Here is a 14,122-nt window from a genome sequence, read left to right as displayed (position 1 = left end):
GTAAGGGAGAATAGAATAGAAAAGGAAAGGATATGGGTTATAATCATGTAGATTACCGTATAACTGAAGATATGATGACACGCATAGAAAGGGGAGGGGAGAGTGGGAGGTAGAGGAGCAGGTGAAGAAGGAGAAGATGAGAAAGAACTGAGAAGAAGCTGAAACAGAGAAAGAAAAAGAAGGAGAATAAGAACAGGAAGACGACTGGCAACGAAAACGACGATAAAACTGAAGGGAGTAGGCCAATAAGGACATAAAGAAAATAATCAGGAAAAAAAAACCCAAAAAAAAACCCACTCCATCGCTTGCCGGTGACTGTTGACACGCTTAATCCAAGATATCTGGGACGCTTTGTGAAGAAAAGAAAAAGTACATTCCAGCTGAAATATTGGCTGGGTATCAATTGTTACAATGCGTCATATCAATGCTGTATGTCAGTGTTCAGATCCGCACTATCATACGCACAAGGCAGTGTCCGCGGCCGATGAGTTGACTTCAATACACTAAAGACACCTGACATGCTCATTTTCCTTTTGTTTCTTCTTTGAATTCTTTTTCTTCACTGCCGAAGTCATGCCAAAGGATACAAGTCGTTTCCGATGCGATCGTATAAACCAGTACACACAAACGCGAGCTTGCACACACACACACACACACACACACACACACACACACACACACACACACACACACACACACGACTGTGACCTTATTTAGTTCCGTAACAGACCTTATCACTTATGACACATATAGTTTGTCATATTAACTGTACATTGACCCCTGAGGCAGAGCTGCGCAGCAACACAGACACAGTGCAGGCATGCATGCAGCTACAGCCAACACAGCCTCGATAACCCTGACAGTGAAATGGGGGCCCGGGTCTTCTTCTTCTTCTGCGTTCGTGGGCTGCAACTCCCACGTTCACTCGTATGTACACGAGTGGGCTTTTACGTGTATGACCGTTTTTACCCCGCCATGTAGGCAGCCATACTCCGTTTTCGGGGGTGTGCATGCTGGTTATGTTGTTGTTTCCATAACCCACCGAACGCTGACATGGATTACAGGATCTTTAACGTGCGTATTTGATCTTCTGCTTGCATATACACACGAAGGGGGTTCAGGCACTAGCAGGTCTGCACATATGTTGACCAGGGAGATCATAAAAATCTCCACCCTTCACCCACCAGGCGCCGTCACCGTGATTCGAACCCGGGACCCTCAGATTGACAGTCCAACGCTTTAACCACTCGGCTATTGCGCCCGTCGGGGCCCGGGTCAAAATGTCATGGTCAGTCGCCAAAGCCACACAAATCACCCATTATCAAATAGTTTTGTTTAACATATTTAGAAAGAGATGCAGTGGTGGAGAATTACTGCCAAGTTTTAAAAGCGAGATAGGAGGCGGGAAAGGGAGAGAGAGTGTGTGTGTCGGAGAGAGAGAGAGAGGGAGAGAGAGAGACAGACAGACAGATTGACAGACAGAGCAAGAGACAGAAACAGAGAGAGAGGACACGAACAGGCAGACAGCCTACAGGCAGACAGAGACACACGCCGCATAAACAGAGCTAGACTGAGAAAGAGAGAGAGTGTGATAAGGGGAGGGGGTGGAGAGGGGAAGAAAGAGACAGACAGAAAGACAGAGCCAGAGCCAGAACGAGAAACAGTGCAGTACGTGATACACTGATAGATAATAATAATAATAATAATAATAATAATAATAATAATAAATAACAATGTTCATTTATATAGCGCCCTTTCTTCCTAAGAGCTCAGGGCACTTTACATGGAAGAAAAATATTACAAGTTACATAAAACATTCATGACCACTATTTCTCAACCCCACACACACACACACACACACACACACTCACACTCTCCCCCTCCCACTCTACATGTGAGCTGACGTGAGTGGTGTTGGAGAACAAGGAAGATGAGAGTGCTTATAGATAGGTTTTAAAAAGATGAGTTTTTAGTGATGAGCGAAAAGCAGAAAATATTAATAGAATCAGATTCACGGATATGATAAGGAAGGTTGTTCTAGATGTGAGGAGCAGCAAAGAAGAAAGAACGTTCACCACTGGTTCTTGTATTGACACGAGGAAGTTTCAAAAGGTAACAGTCAGAGGAAGAGCGGAGATTTCTTGCAGGACTGAGTGTAAACACTGATAAGGTCAGAAAGATATGTAGGTCCTGAGTGGAAAGCAGAAAAGCAGAGACACGCAACTTTGTATTTAATTCTCGCTTCAATTGGTCAACCTCCATTGTAGAGTGCGGAGGTGAGGAGAAATGTGATCAGTTCGTGGGACTCGGAGAGTCAGACGGGCAGCATTGTTTTGAAGTTTTTGAATTCGCTGAAGAATATTATGTGGACAGCCTATGAGAAGAGAATTACACTGAGTTGTCAATTCGTGACAGCACAAAAACAGAAATACTGAAGAGTTTTAGATATGATGTTCAAGGACCAGTATATGAACAGAAAAAAGACGGAAAACAATCACTAGTAACAACAACAACAACAAAACAAACTTCTGTTTACTTTTTCTTCTTATAACCCCCTTCCCCCTCCCGCCTCCCCCCCCCCCCACCCCCAAACACCACACATTTTAGAAAATAGTATTGTTATTTCAAAACTATTGTGTCAGCCTGAACAATTGAAATGTTAATTCCGGTGGTGAGACAAATGTTATGTCAACATGTCGCTCTTCCGAGTGCTGCCTGATGATCTACTTTGTGAACGGCGAACATAACCACCTGTTGACAGCATCACGCCGGGGCGGGGGGGGGCCTGCTGACACCACGAGTTATGGGCCATTGTATAGCTACACTCTGTCGTACCGCTACCCATTTATTTATCTTTTTCATTTCACAATTCACTACTGACATCTGTTATCGGCGTATCCGGCAGCACGTTTTGCTGTTCATTCACTTTCGGGTTTTAGGATCCGTTCTGTCAGTGTAGTGTGGCAAATCAATCAAATCAAATCAAAAACACTTTATTAATCCACATGGAAATTAAGTTGTGCGATCACAGGCTCGTTGTAAACACTGGCATAAAATCATCATGCGCAACTTAAGAGATTAAAACTAGTCAAATAAGAATTCCCAATAGCTGACGATATACTAACACCACCACCCCCCACCCCACCCCCCCCACCCCCCACACACACACACACATACTCATGTTAAGACAATAGGGTATTGCACAACAATATTAACAAATGAAAACATCCAACAAAAAAGGGTATAGATTACTACTGAAAAATGACGTGCGCGCACGCACGCACACACACACACACACACACACATGCACACACACACACACACACACACACGTTAAGACCATAAGGTATTGTACAACAATACATAAATAAAAACATCAAGGGAATAAATCGTATATATAAGTAAAATGCACACACACACAAACACCCACACACACACACACACACACACTGACACACGCACGCACGCACGTACGCACACACACACACACACACACACACACACACACACACACACACTGGCACACTCACACACACACCGTCATTCACACACTCACACACACACATACAACGTATGCATGCACATGTGTGTGTCTGGGTTGGTGCAACAATGTGTTCAGCATGAGGCCAGCGCATATGTGTATCACGGTGTCCGAGTCAGTGTGTGACTGAGGAAGACTCTGTGTGTGTGTGTGTGTGTGTGTGTATGTGTGTGTGTGTGTGTGTGTGTGTGTGCGCGCGCGCGCAGCGTGCGTGCGTGCGTGCGTGTGTGTGTGTGTGTCCCAGTGCCGGTGTCTCGTCTGCGTGTACCGTATGTCTGTGTGAGAGACCGGCTGAGAGACAGACTGAGACCGACTGAGAAGGAGACTGAGACTATATGTTTGAGACAGATAAATGACGAGAGAGACTGACAGACAGACACTAAGAGACTACATGACTGAGACAAACGACAAAAGAGACGCGATTATTTTGAACACCAATCGTTAAGGTCAAACATAAAACAAACTCGACTTTTGACAGTTACGTAATGCCATACATTTGACGTGATTTCCAAATTTAGAAACACGCATTTTCATTAGGCAGACGAGACAGGCTTGTAAACAAACACTCACGTGCCAACTGAACGAGTACACGCCGACCAGCACTGCTTTCCAGTGGCTTTACACAAGGCACAGCAGGAAGTTATTCGGATAGAAAGCTGGCGAGTTCGGCAGTCACTGATGTTGTTGGCCGCAAACTATCAACCCGCGAGCTGGATCAGACCTGCTGGGGATTCTATCACGTAACGGCCATCACGCGGACACTGGCTCTCACTGCACTGCAAGAATGAACTTCACCGTAAGCGACCAGACGCCGTCCGACATAATCCTATCGCATGCGCAGCGTCTTGTTGTGGGGGCTTACCGTGACGTGTCCGATTTCCTGACAGAAAAAACATGTTGACAGTGAAAACTAGATGTTGTAGAGACTGAGAATAATGATCGACAGAGATTGAGAGCTTACCTCTGTGGTTCGATGCATGCAGTCAGTAGTGTGGTTTTTGAGCACGATCGCGACCTCCAGTTTGGTTTCGCAAGGTATGGTCCCATTGTCGTGTCAAACTAGGAAATTGTGCTGCGCTCGTGAAGAAATGTGTTATGAGGGTGATTTATACTTGAGAAGCTGATACATAGTATGCAGGCCAACGGGAAATAAATTAGACTGGTGTGTCTGAATGTGTGCCAATAGTGAACTGAACTTGATGCAGCCACGCCAAACGTGTAGGCCGAATTCACGACCCACTGTCCACGGACGTATGGGCAGAGTGGATCATTATAATCCGTGGCCACTGCCACATACACTGACCTATCAGGTTTCGCCCCAGAGGCGGGTCAAGTCGTTCGTAGCCTGGAGGTGGGGTGACGTGAAGTCACGGGAAAGGTAAGCTTTTACAAGTGTAAACTACGATTTCACTGCCGGGGTGTCTGTCGTAACGGCACTATATAGTAATAGCCGGAGAGGCGGTTAGTGACTGTGACAATGTTTTCAGCTTTGTCCACTCAACGATGAAAGCCTTCGGTGGGACGAGAGAGAGAGAGAGCACAGCCATAGCCAACTCCGTGAACATATTCAAAACTGCCGGCACCTGAAGGGTGATCACCGGAAAGAATAAGGAAACAAGAGGACGAAATAGTGAAAAACAACAACAAAAAACAAAACAAAAACAAAACTGTATTAACTTTGGGATCTTAATACCCCATAAATACTGATTTATCTGTTCAGTTTATTCTTAGGTATCCAAACGACTGCAAGACAGATAACAGATGTGTGTACACTGAGCACGCAACTGTCGGGCAACTTGAAGTGAGCACTGACTGACTCAGGTGGAGTGTTGTGTATAGCAGCCTTGAAATGGATCCCCACTTGGATGCTGTCCACCACTGGTTGACCAACCGGAACGTGACTGTGATGAAAAAACTAGTGCAGGCTAACAACTAAATAACACTTCTGTCCAGTGTGAAAATAACTTTACAAATACGAAAATAAAAACAGGGAGTCCTAGTAGGGGAACAGAACGTGAAGGAGGGGGACTAAGTTTGAGGACAATAATAGATACATATATACGTCTAAAAGCAATAACACCCATGTACCGTATCAAATGTCCTTACCTGCCACAGTTTTGCCGGCATGGTGAAACTGAAAGTTATGTAAGTGGGACTGATTAAGCCTGATGCAAGGATCGATTAATATTAAATGGATCAGGAAAGAATGTACGCGAGGCTGTGTACTGAAGCCAGCGTTGGGAAGTAGTGGGTATGCTTTAGGCGCACCGCATAAGAAACACTTCCGAAAGACACTTGAATATTTAAATCAATTATTTTTAAGCAATTCTAACCATACCTTTGTGGCAATAAACTTGCCAACATCATCAGTCATTAATGTTCTCTATCTAGTCATTAAGGTTCTCAATGTAGTACAAATGGACACACACAACCTACACATATATGGATATCCTGCAAAATGTAGCACTTCCCATATTCGTCTCCAATTGTTTTCCGCCCTCCTCGTCTCTTCAGTTGCTATGCATCAGCACGCATGTATGCGTGCACTGCACACGGTGCACAAATCCCATTCTTTTCCACCAAATTGCCCAGTTCCATCTGTGCCTTTGTTCGCGCACGTTTTTCACTTAAACCTACTCAGTGTCTCTTAGTCGCTCTCACTTATTTGATCCCCACCGCCCTCTGTTTTTGGTGTACAACCTTTTTCTGATAATAACCTATAACCTATCTGCCAACCGCATTCAGTAATAATTGAGGTATCAGTGTCAATGTACCTAAGATCCAGCGCATGTATACGTTACCCGGGTGCTCTTGCATCCCGATTTTATTGTCCCCATCATGTGTGTTACTCTCTACACCATAAGACCCTACATACATCTTCCGTCTCTAAATTGCCCATTGACTTTACCTATCCATTGCTCTTGACGAAATCAATGATTTTATAGTGGATGTGTGTGTGAACGAGCAAGTTGAGTCAGGAAGACGAGTTGATCAACATCTATTTTGGGGGGGAGCAGATGGGGGTGAGGGGGTGTTTGGTTGTGTTCATGTTAATTTTTCTGGTTTTTTGGGGGGGAAGGGGGGGGGGGACATAGAAGGGGAATCAATTTGTTTCAGGAGTCAGGCAATAAGGAACGCTGCCTCCATCATACAGAAAAGCCCACTTTCTTTTGCAAAATTCCTAAATGATCAGATTTGAATAAAAAAAAAAATTATATCAAGTATTACACACTTTTGGTGAACAACTCATCAACTAAGGGTCTGAATTTGGATGAGTGAAATAAAATCATAAAATAAGGACATCATGTTCTTGATTATTCATTTCTTTTCAGGGGAGAAAGGACAGAGAAATATCTGGACTTTATCAACTGTGAGCTGAAGCAAGCTGGTTTATTATTCTCCAATTTTTTTCATTGTTTGCTGGGATGGAAACTTGGACAAAAGCAGCCTTCAAGAGAGAAACATGTGAAGAGCAAATGCCCCTCATTTTCATGACACAACACATGCCTCTTCCTAGTCAATTTTTTGGCATTGCTGCTGTACTCCATTTTGGGGAGTTTTTTTTTTTCCTGCATGAATTTTTGTTTTTTGTTTTGTTTTTGTTTCTCCAGTCGATGTGGATTTTTCTATAGAATTTTGCAGTGACAACCCTTTTGCTGTGGTGGGTTCTTTTTCGTGCGCCAAGTGCGCACTGCACACAGGACCTCGGTTTATCGTCTCATTCGAATGACTAGCATCTACACCTTCACTCAAGGTCTAGTGGAGGGGGAGAAACTACCAACAACCGAGCCATGATTCAAACCAGCTCACTCAGCGGACACGTTATCTCTAGGCCATCACACCACAGTATCTCTGGAGAAACGTGCTTCATGAATGTCCATTATAAGTTTCTCTTTTGAGCGTTACGTGTGAATAATTGCCTGTTCAATAACTGAATGAGACATCTTTGCTTGTAGAGCTCATACAATCGCTGCATATACATGTGTGTGTAAAATCAGTTTGTTCTGATGCCATTAACAGATTTTTGTGTATGTGAGGGTGAGCATCAGCAAGAGCTTGTGTAAAGCTTGTTCTGATACTATGGACGTCATGATTTATGAAGAAGTTTGTCAGAAATGCGAGTACAATTAATCATGGACAAAAGTGTGCATTTTACGGTTGTGTATGCACATGACTGAAGAGAGAAAAGGTACAAAAGACAAGCAATGCAAAGGACACACAAACAGAAAGAGCGACACACATCATGCACACACACTTAACATAAAGTGACCTATTAATTTGACAATCAACCGATTCAGGCTGGCTTGCAAGTAAGTTTGCAAGATTCAAGAAAGTTCTGACATATCTAGTGGAAGGGGAAAAAATACTGGCAAGTGCGAGTTCGAACCAGTGTGCCAAGACTCACTTCCTTCCAAGGCAGATGTGTAACCTCCAGGCAAGCACTCCACAATTATCAACCGCACTTGATATTGAGGCCAATCTTTACGGATGAATTGTGCATGAAAGATCAAGTGCGATACACATGAGCCTTGATAATGTGTGTGCATGTGTGCACCTGTATTAACACTTGTTTATCAACTTTCTCAAATCTCGGGCGCACTTTCTTTGCAAAGGATTGAAGGTCACACGCAATGCTAGACACACAGGGTAAACATGTTCAATGCAGTTTTATTTCATCTGCACATAATTCAAAGTGTCACTGCTGATGTGCACAGCATTCACTGTCAGCTTAGTCTTCCTCCTCCTCCTCAGCACCGCCTGACTTGACCTTCTTCAAGTTCTTCCTCTTGACACGACCTGCACACACACCGTTCCACCAATATACCCCCACATTCACCAATAAACTTGACAAACATGTTAATCAATCCATTCCATGTTTCTTTTAATCAATCCATTCCAGGTCAAGAAACAGACTGGCATAGTTTGAAAAAACAAACAAGAAACACACTAATGCAGACACAATTCATTCTGTTGTTCTGTCAAGGATTGAGGGGTATACCTGAGTAAACATACACAACTAAAAATACTTGAAATATTTTGTAGGTCAAACCAACACCATAAACAAACAAGTGGAGTACAGTTGTCAGTAAGAACCAGTCATTCTAACAGTGATGAAACGCCAAACCAGAAATATAGTTGCTGGCAAGGAGCTGGCACTGTAATGTATTAAATTTGGTGCCATATAATATGAAACCATTCAGAAATCATGTGGTACAGTGACATACGCTCGCTGATGACTGGAATCAGCATCAACTGCCTGAACTGAGGGGAATTTGCCAACAATAACGTGTCATCGAGATGCCAACTGCTAAAAATAAGCTATGGCTTCTGAACATAATTACAGATCAGTCCACACAATAGGTAATGCTAACACCACACACAACAGAGTAAAGTGTAGTCTGAACCATTTTATATCACAGTTATGAAATGCTATCACAACCAAAAAACTACTGACAAAGAGCTGACACTAAGGTCCAAGCTAACCGTACATTAACTCAGAATTATCTACCTTAGCATCAGGAACACTGAACATTATCTTCAGTTCCATAAAACATCAGCTTTGTAGGTAAAACAAACCCCACACACAACCAGGTGAAGTATGGTAGTCAGTCAGAAACATTTCATATCACAGTTATGAAACGCCACACCAGCAATGGAAATGCTGACAAGGAGCTGGCACTGTTACATCCAAACCAGTCTAACAGAAACTCTGAAGCACTCATTACACCAATAACGCTGAATACAAGTTTCAGTTCCCTAAAACAGCTGTGTAGGTAAAATAAACCCCACAATGAGACAGAAATATGGTAGTCAGTCAGAACCATTTACAGTGATGAGTCAACAAACCAGCATTAGAACTGCTGACAAGGAGCTAGCACTGTTGTATTACATCCAAGCATGCCTTACTCAAGGTAAACTCTGGAGAATCTACCCAAGTACTGCCACCAGCTACACCGAAAATTATCTTCAGTTCCCTAAAATATCAGTTTTGTAGGTAAAGCAAACCCCGCACAACCAGGTGAGGTACACTAGTCTATCAGAACCATTTAATATCACAGTGATGAGACAACAAACCAGCACCAGAAATGCTGGAAAGAAGCTGGCACTGTTGTGTTACAAGCAAGCCAGCTAAGTTAAACTCTGAAGTATCTATCCAAGCACCGCCACCAGTTAAGCTGAAAACAAACTTCAGTTCCCTATAACATCAGCTGTGTAGATAGAACAAACCCCACACACAACCAAGTGAAAATGGTAGTCAGAACCAATCAATAACACTGTGATGAAACACCACACCAGCAATGGAAATGCTGACATGGAGCTGGCAGTTACATCCAAACCAGTCTAACAAACTATGAAGTACTCACTGCATCACTGAAAGTAAGTATCAGGTCCCTAAAATATCAGCTATGCAGGCAAAATAAACCCCACCAACAACCAGAAGAGTGGTAGAACCATTTAATATCACAGAGATGAAATGTCACACCAGCGACAGAAATGCTGAAAAGGAAGTGGCAACATTAGTCTAAACCAGTATTACACTATATAACAGTAACAGAAACTATCTACATATGCACTGCCATCAGTTACAATGAAATAAATCTCAAGTTCCCTAAATTATCAGCTGTGTAGGTAAAGCAAACCCCACACTCAAACCAGGTGAAGTATGGTAGTTAGTCTAAACCATTTATTATCACAGTGATGAAACGCCACACCAGTAATGGAAATGCTGACAAGGAGCTGGCACTGTTACATCCAAACCAGTCTAACAAACTATGAAGTACTCACTGCATCACTGAAAGTAAGTATCAGGTCCCTAAAATATCAGCTATGCAGGCAAAATAAACCCCACCAACAACCAGAAGAGTGGTAGAACCATTTAATATCACAGAGATGAAATGTCACACCAGCGACAGAAATGCTGAAAAGGAAGTGACAACATTAGTCTAAACCAGTATTACACTATATAACAGTAACAGAAACTATCTACATATGCACTGCCATCAGTTGCACTGAAATAAATCTCAAGTTTCCTAAAATATCAGCTGTGTAGGTAAAGCAAACCCCACACTCAAACCAGGTGAAGTATGGTAGTTAGTCTAAACCATTTATTATCACAGTGATGAAACGCCACACCAGTAATGGAAATGCTGACAAGGAGCTGGCACTGTTATATCCAAACCAGTCTTACACTATCTTACTGAAACAATGTATCCACATTAGCAATGCCATCAGTTACACTGAAATCAATTAACACTGCCATCAGTTATAATGAAATCAATCTTTAGTTCCCTAAAACATCAGCTGTGTAAGTAAAACAAACCCCACACTCAACCAGGTGAAGTACGGCAGTCAGTCAGAACCATTTAATATCACAGTGATGAAACGCCACACCAGTAATGGAAATGCTGACAAGGAGCTGGCACTGTTACATCCAAACCAGTCTAACAAACTATGAAGTACTCACTGCATCACTGAAAGTAAGTATCAGGTCCCTAAAATATCAGCTATGCAGGCAAAATAAACCCCACCAACAACCAGAAGAGTGGTAGAACCATTTAATATCACAGAGATGAAATGTCACACCAGCGACAGAAATGCTGAAAAGGAAGTGGCAACATTAGTCTATACCAGTATTACACTATATAACAGTAACAGAAACTATCTACATATGCACTGCCATCAGTTACACTGAAATAAATCTCAAGTTCCCTAAAATATCAGCTGTGTAGGTAAAGCAAACCCCACACTCAAACCAGGTGAAATATGGTAGTTAGTCTAAACCATTTATTATCACAGTGATGAAACGCCACACCAGTAATGGAAATGCTGACAAGGAGCTGGCACTGTTATATCCAAACCAGTCTTACACTATCTTACTGAAACAAAGTATCCACATTAGCAATGCCATCAGTTATACTGAAATCAATTAACACTGCCATCAGTTATAATGAAATCAATCTTTAGTTCCCTAAAACATCAGCTGTGTAAGTAAAACAAACCCCACACTCAACCAGGTGAAGTATGGCAGTCAGTCAGAACCATTTAATATCACAGTGATGAAACGCCACACCAGCAATAGAAATGCTGACAAGGAGCTGGCACTGTGGTAACTCACAAATTAACCAATCAAAATAGCATAACGTTTTTCCTAATATGATTCCTCATCATTCCATAAAACAAAATCACACTAGCAGGAGCACATACAGCCAACAGGAAGATAATGGGTGCAACAATGAATCTGCTCAGCTTATCCTAACTTACCAGCACGACCACCACCATAGGGAGAGCGCAGGGAGAAGTCAATGTGCTTCTGACTGTCCAGGCGGACAACATAGCTTGGGATGTTGACCACTTGTTTTCTCACCCTGAACAAGGAAGAATTCAGCTTGTTCAACAACATTTTATAGGACTATAAATGACAAATTCTATATAAACAACAACAAAAATCATAATAAGAAAAATAGTTAATATAAACTGTAGGCAAAAGAAATCATTTTAACTGCTTAACTTTATATTCCTTTTCAAATTCATGATCAAAATATTTGATCAATCTTCTATTTATCCCTTTCTCTTCCAATTCCCTGAAACAAAATAAAATTCTGTCAGGGCAAAAGGGAGATATGAGTGGAGAATCCCACTGCTAGTTTTATCATTTCGGCAAATTAACTGTTCTGCCTTAAAATCAGCTAAAACAATGAACTGGATAAGAAAACACTTGCATCATCCCTGTGAACAAGTCAAACACCAATGACAGATCATTTACTCACTCAAACCCCAGTGACCACTCAATGTCAACCATCCTTGAGCCCACTCCCAAGTTGCCATGGGGAGACTCTCCGGTGTGTCCATTGAAGCCAGGAGGGCAGGCATAAGGTGAACAACCTCATTGGCCTGCCCTGTAACCACAACTCAACAATGCCCCAAAGAGCGGGCTTGTGATGCCACGCTGGACACCACAGTGGCCTGCTCTGTTAATTATGTCTTACAATATGTCTGCTATCTCAGTCAGACGCCTCTGCAAACAAGATGTCACAAAATTAATAAAGTTTTAATTCTGTACAAGAAGAAATACCATATACAGTCTCAGAGTATTTCTAAACAGTCCATTTGGCTTGAATAAATTATAGTAAACACACAGAAACAAAGTTCTGACTGCAGAGCTTCAGTCTGGTGGCTGCATAACACTAGCAACTGAAAAGCCATGGGGCAAAATGCAAAGTTCCAGACCAGTCGAACTAACAAGACTAACAGTATACCCAAATATCAGATGCCTGTGCAATTGGAAGAAATTAGGTCAGACATTAAGTTTACTGTCATTTAGTGTCAATCTGAAGCCCTGTGAATGCAAAAGAAATACTAATATCATGTGAAAGAAAAACTGTCACAACTGGACAGTTTACATAATGCAATATTTTCTATCATTCCAATCTGATTAATAAACAGTGAACATTTTTGGAAATGGTTTATTATCTTGCACCAAATTTCACCATGTGCATTATACTACTGAAAAGGGATTAAGAAGGAAGAAAAAAAAATTGAAAAAAAAAGCTGGAAAAACTACCTGATGTGTCTTTGTCTAATAAGAACTCTCGCATGGTGAATAGATTTCGCCAGACCCAGTTTGAAAACTTGTGTCTGCAAACGGCGCTCAAGGAAATCTTCCAAACGCAGACCCAGGACATAATCCAGTTTCATCTTATTTTCATCCAACACACCAATGCGTACGAGACGACGCAGCAGAGCATTTCCTGAAAAAGACAAAAATACAACTCAATTTTAATCAATATATTCATAAGTGGAGAAAAACATTGTATTATCAAAAGGCACAGCTTCTAGCAAAATAAATCTAACCATTCATAAATAAAATCAGAATACTGATGGTAGTACAATATTCTACCTTTCAAATTTTCACTAATTGTTATATTTTTCTCTAAGTATCACTTCTTCAGCTATTGTGTTAGACTGTTACACACCTTGCACTCCAGTAACACTGGTAAAACTTAATCCATGTCCAATTACTGCCTCGGTGAATAGATAATAAAGCTGAGGTAAAAGCATTAGTTACCTTCAAACAAGCGTCTGGGATCCTTCTCTTCAAGGGTCAGAAGCTCACGAGCAGCTGTGCGAATCTTTCCCAGTGTGTATTTCACACGCCACACCTCTCTCTTGTTACGAAGTCCATACTCGCCAATGAGTTTCAATTCTTGATCCAGACGCTCCTTTTCAAAGGGACGTCTTGGTGTGGTGTACGTTTTACTCTGAATTGTCTTGATACGCATTTTGACTGAAAGAAAAAATCCAGCAGTTACAATACCGGTAAAGCATTGGCAAATTATATACTATAAATTTTAGTGGGAAAATTATACAAATATAAATGAAGAAAGAAAAGATATTCAAAACAGAAACAGTACCATGCAGCAACAAATATATGTTCTATACAAATGTGTTTTACATGTGCACACATCGGTCTTCGAGCATGCATGATTAATTTAAGTCTGACTAAACGGGTGTGCCAACATTTGAAAGGTTCTGTATCAGTCTTCTATCACTTTTGTTTTCCACTGTAAAAATGTGCAAGCT

The 14,122-nt window shown here is 41.8% G+C and overlaps 2 protein-coding genes across 3 annotated transcripts in view; both read right to left on the bottom strand.

Annotated features, from left to right (window-relative positions):
- Positions 1-6,547, bottom strand: part of LOC143292761 (nicotinamidase-like) — a 27,615-nt gene extending 21,068 nt beyond the window's left edge. The window contains exon 1 of one of the 2 annotated variants that reach the window (XR_013056681.1): positions 4,503-6,547. The gene's annotated coding sequence lies outside the window, so the exon portion shown is untranslated. Of the gene's footprint in view, positions 1-4,111 lie in introns of both variants that reach the window. The other variant, XM_076603307.1, reaches the window with a different exon arrangement.
- Positions 6,548-8,193: 1,646 nt separating this feature from the next.
- Positions 8,194-13,826, bottom strand: LOC143292762 (small ribosomal subunit protein uS4-like). Its single transcript, XM_076603309.1, has 4 exons — positions 13,608-13,826; positions 13,104-13,290; positions 11,804-11,907; positions 8,194-8,338 (listed from the first exon to the last, which is right to left on the bottom strand). Exons 1-4 carry the CDS (start codon positions 13,819-13,821, stop codon positions 8,271-8,273), a joined length of 573 nt encoding a protein of 190 aa, XP_076459424.1. The 5' UTR covers positions 13,822-13,826; the 3' UTR covers positions 8,194-8,270.
- Positions 13,827-14,122: the final 296 nt, after the last annotated feature.

The sequence above is a fragment of the Babylonia areolata genome, chromosome 18 (assembly GCF_041734735.1).
Source record: "Babylonia areolata isolate BAREFJ2019XMU chromosome 18, ASM4173473v1, whole genome shotgun sequence".
Taxonomy (NCBI): Eukaryota; Metazoa; Mollusca; class Gastropoda; order Neogastropoda; family Buccinidae; genus Babylonia; species Babylonia areolata.
Note: the sequence above shows the minus strand (reverse complement) of the source record. Positions and strands in the feature narration are given on the sequence as shown.

Excerpts from the sequence above, each read along its gene's own strand:
- LOC143292762 (XM_076603309.1), bottom strand. The coding sequence starts at position 13,821 with ATGCGTATCAAGACAATTCAGAGTAAAACGTACACCACACCAAGACGT. Across the intron at positions 13,291-13,607 it reads TCCCAGACGCTTGTTTGAAG|GAAATGCTCTGCTGCGTCGT; the intron begins GTAACTAATGCT and ends TGTCTTTTTCAG. Across the intron at positions 11,908-13,103 it reads ATTAGACAAAGACACATCAG|GGTGAGAAAACAAGTGGTCA; the intron begins GTAGTTTTTCCA and ends TTCCTTGTTCAG.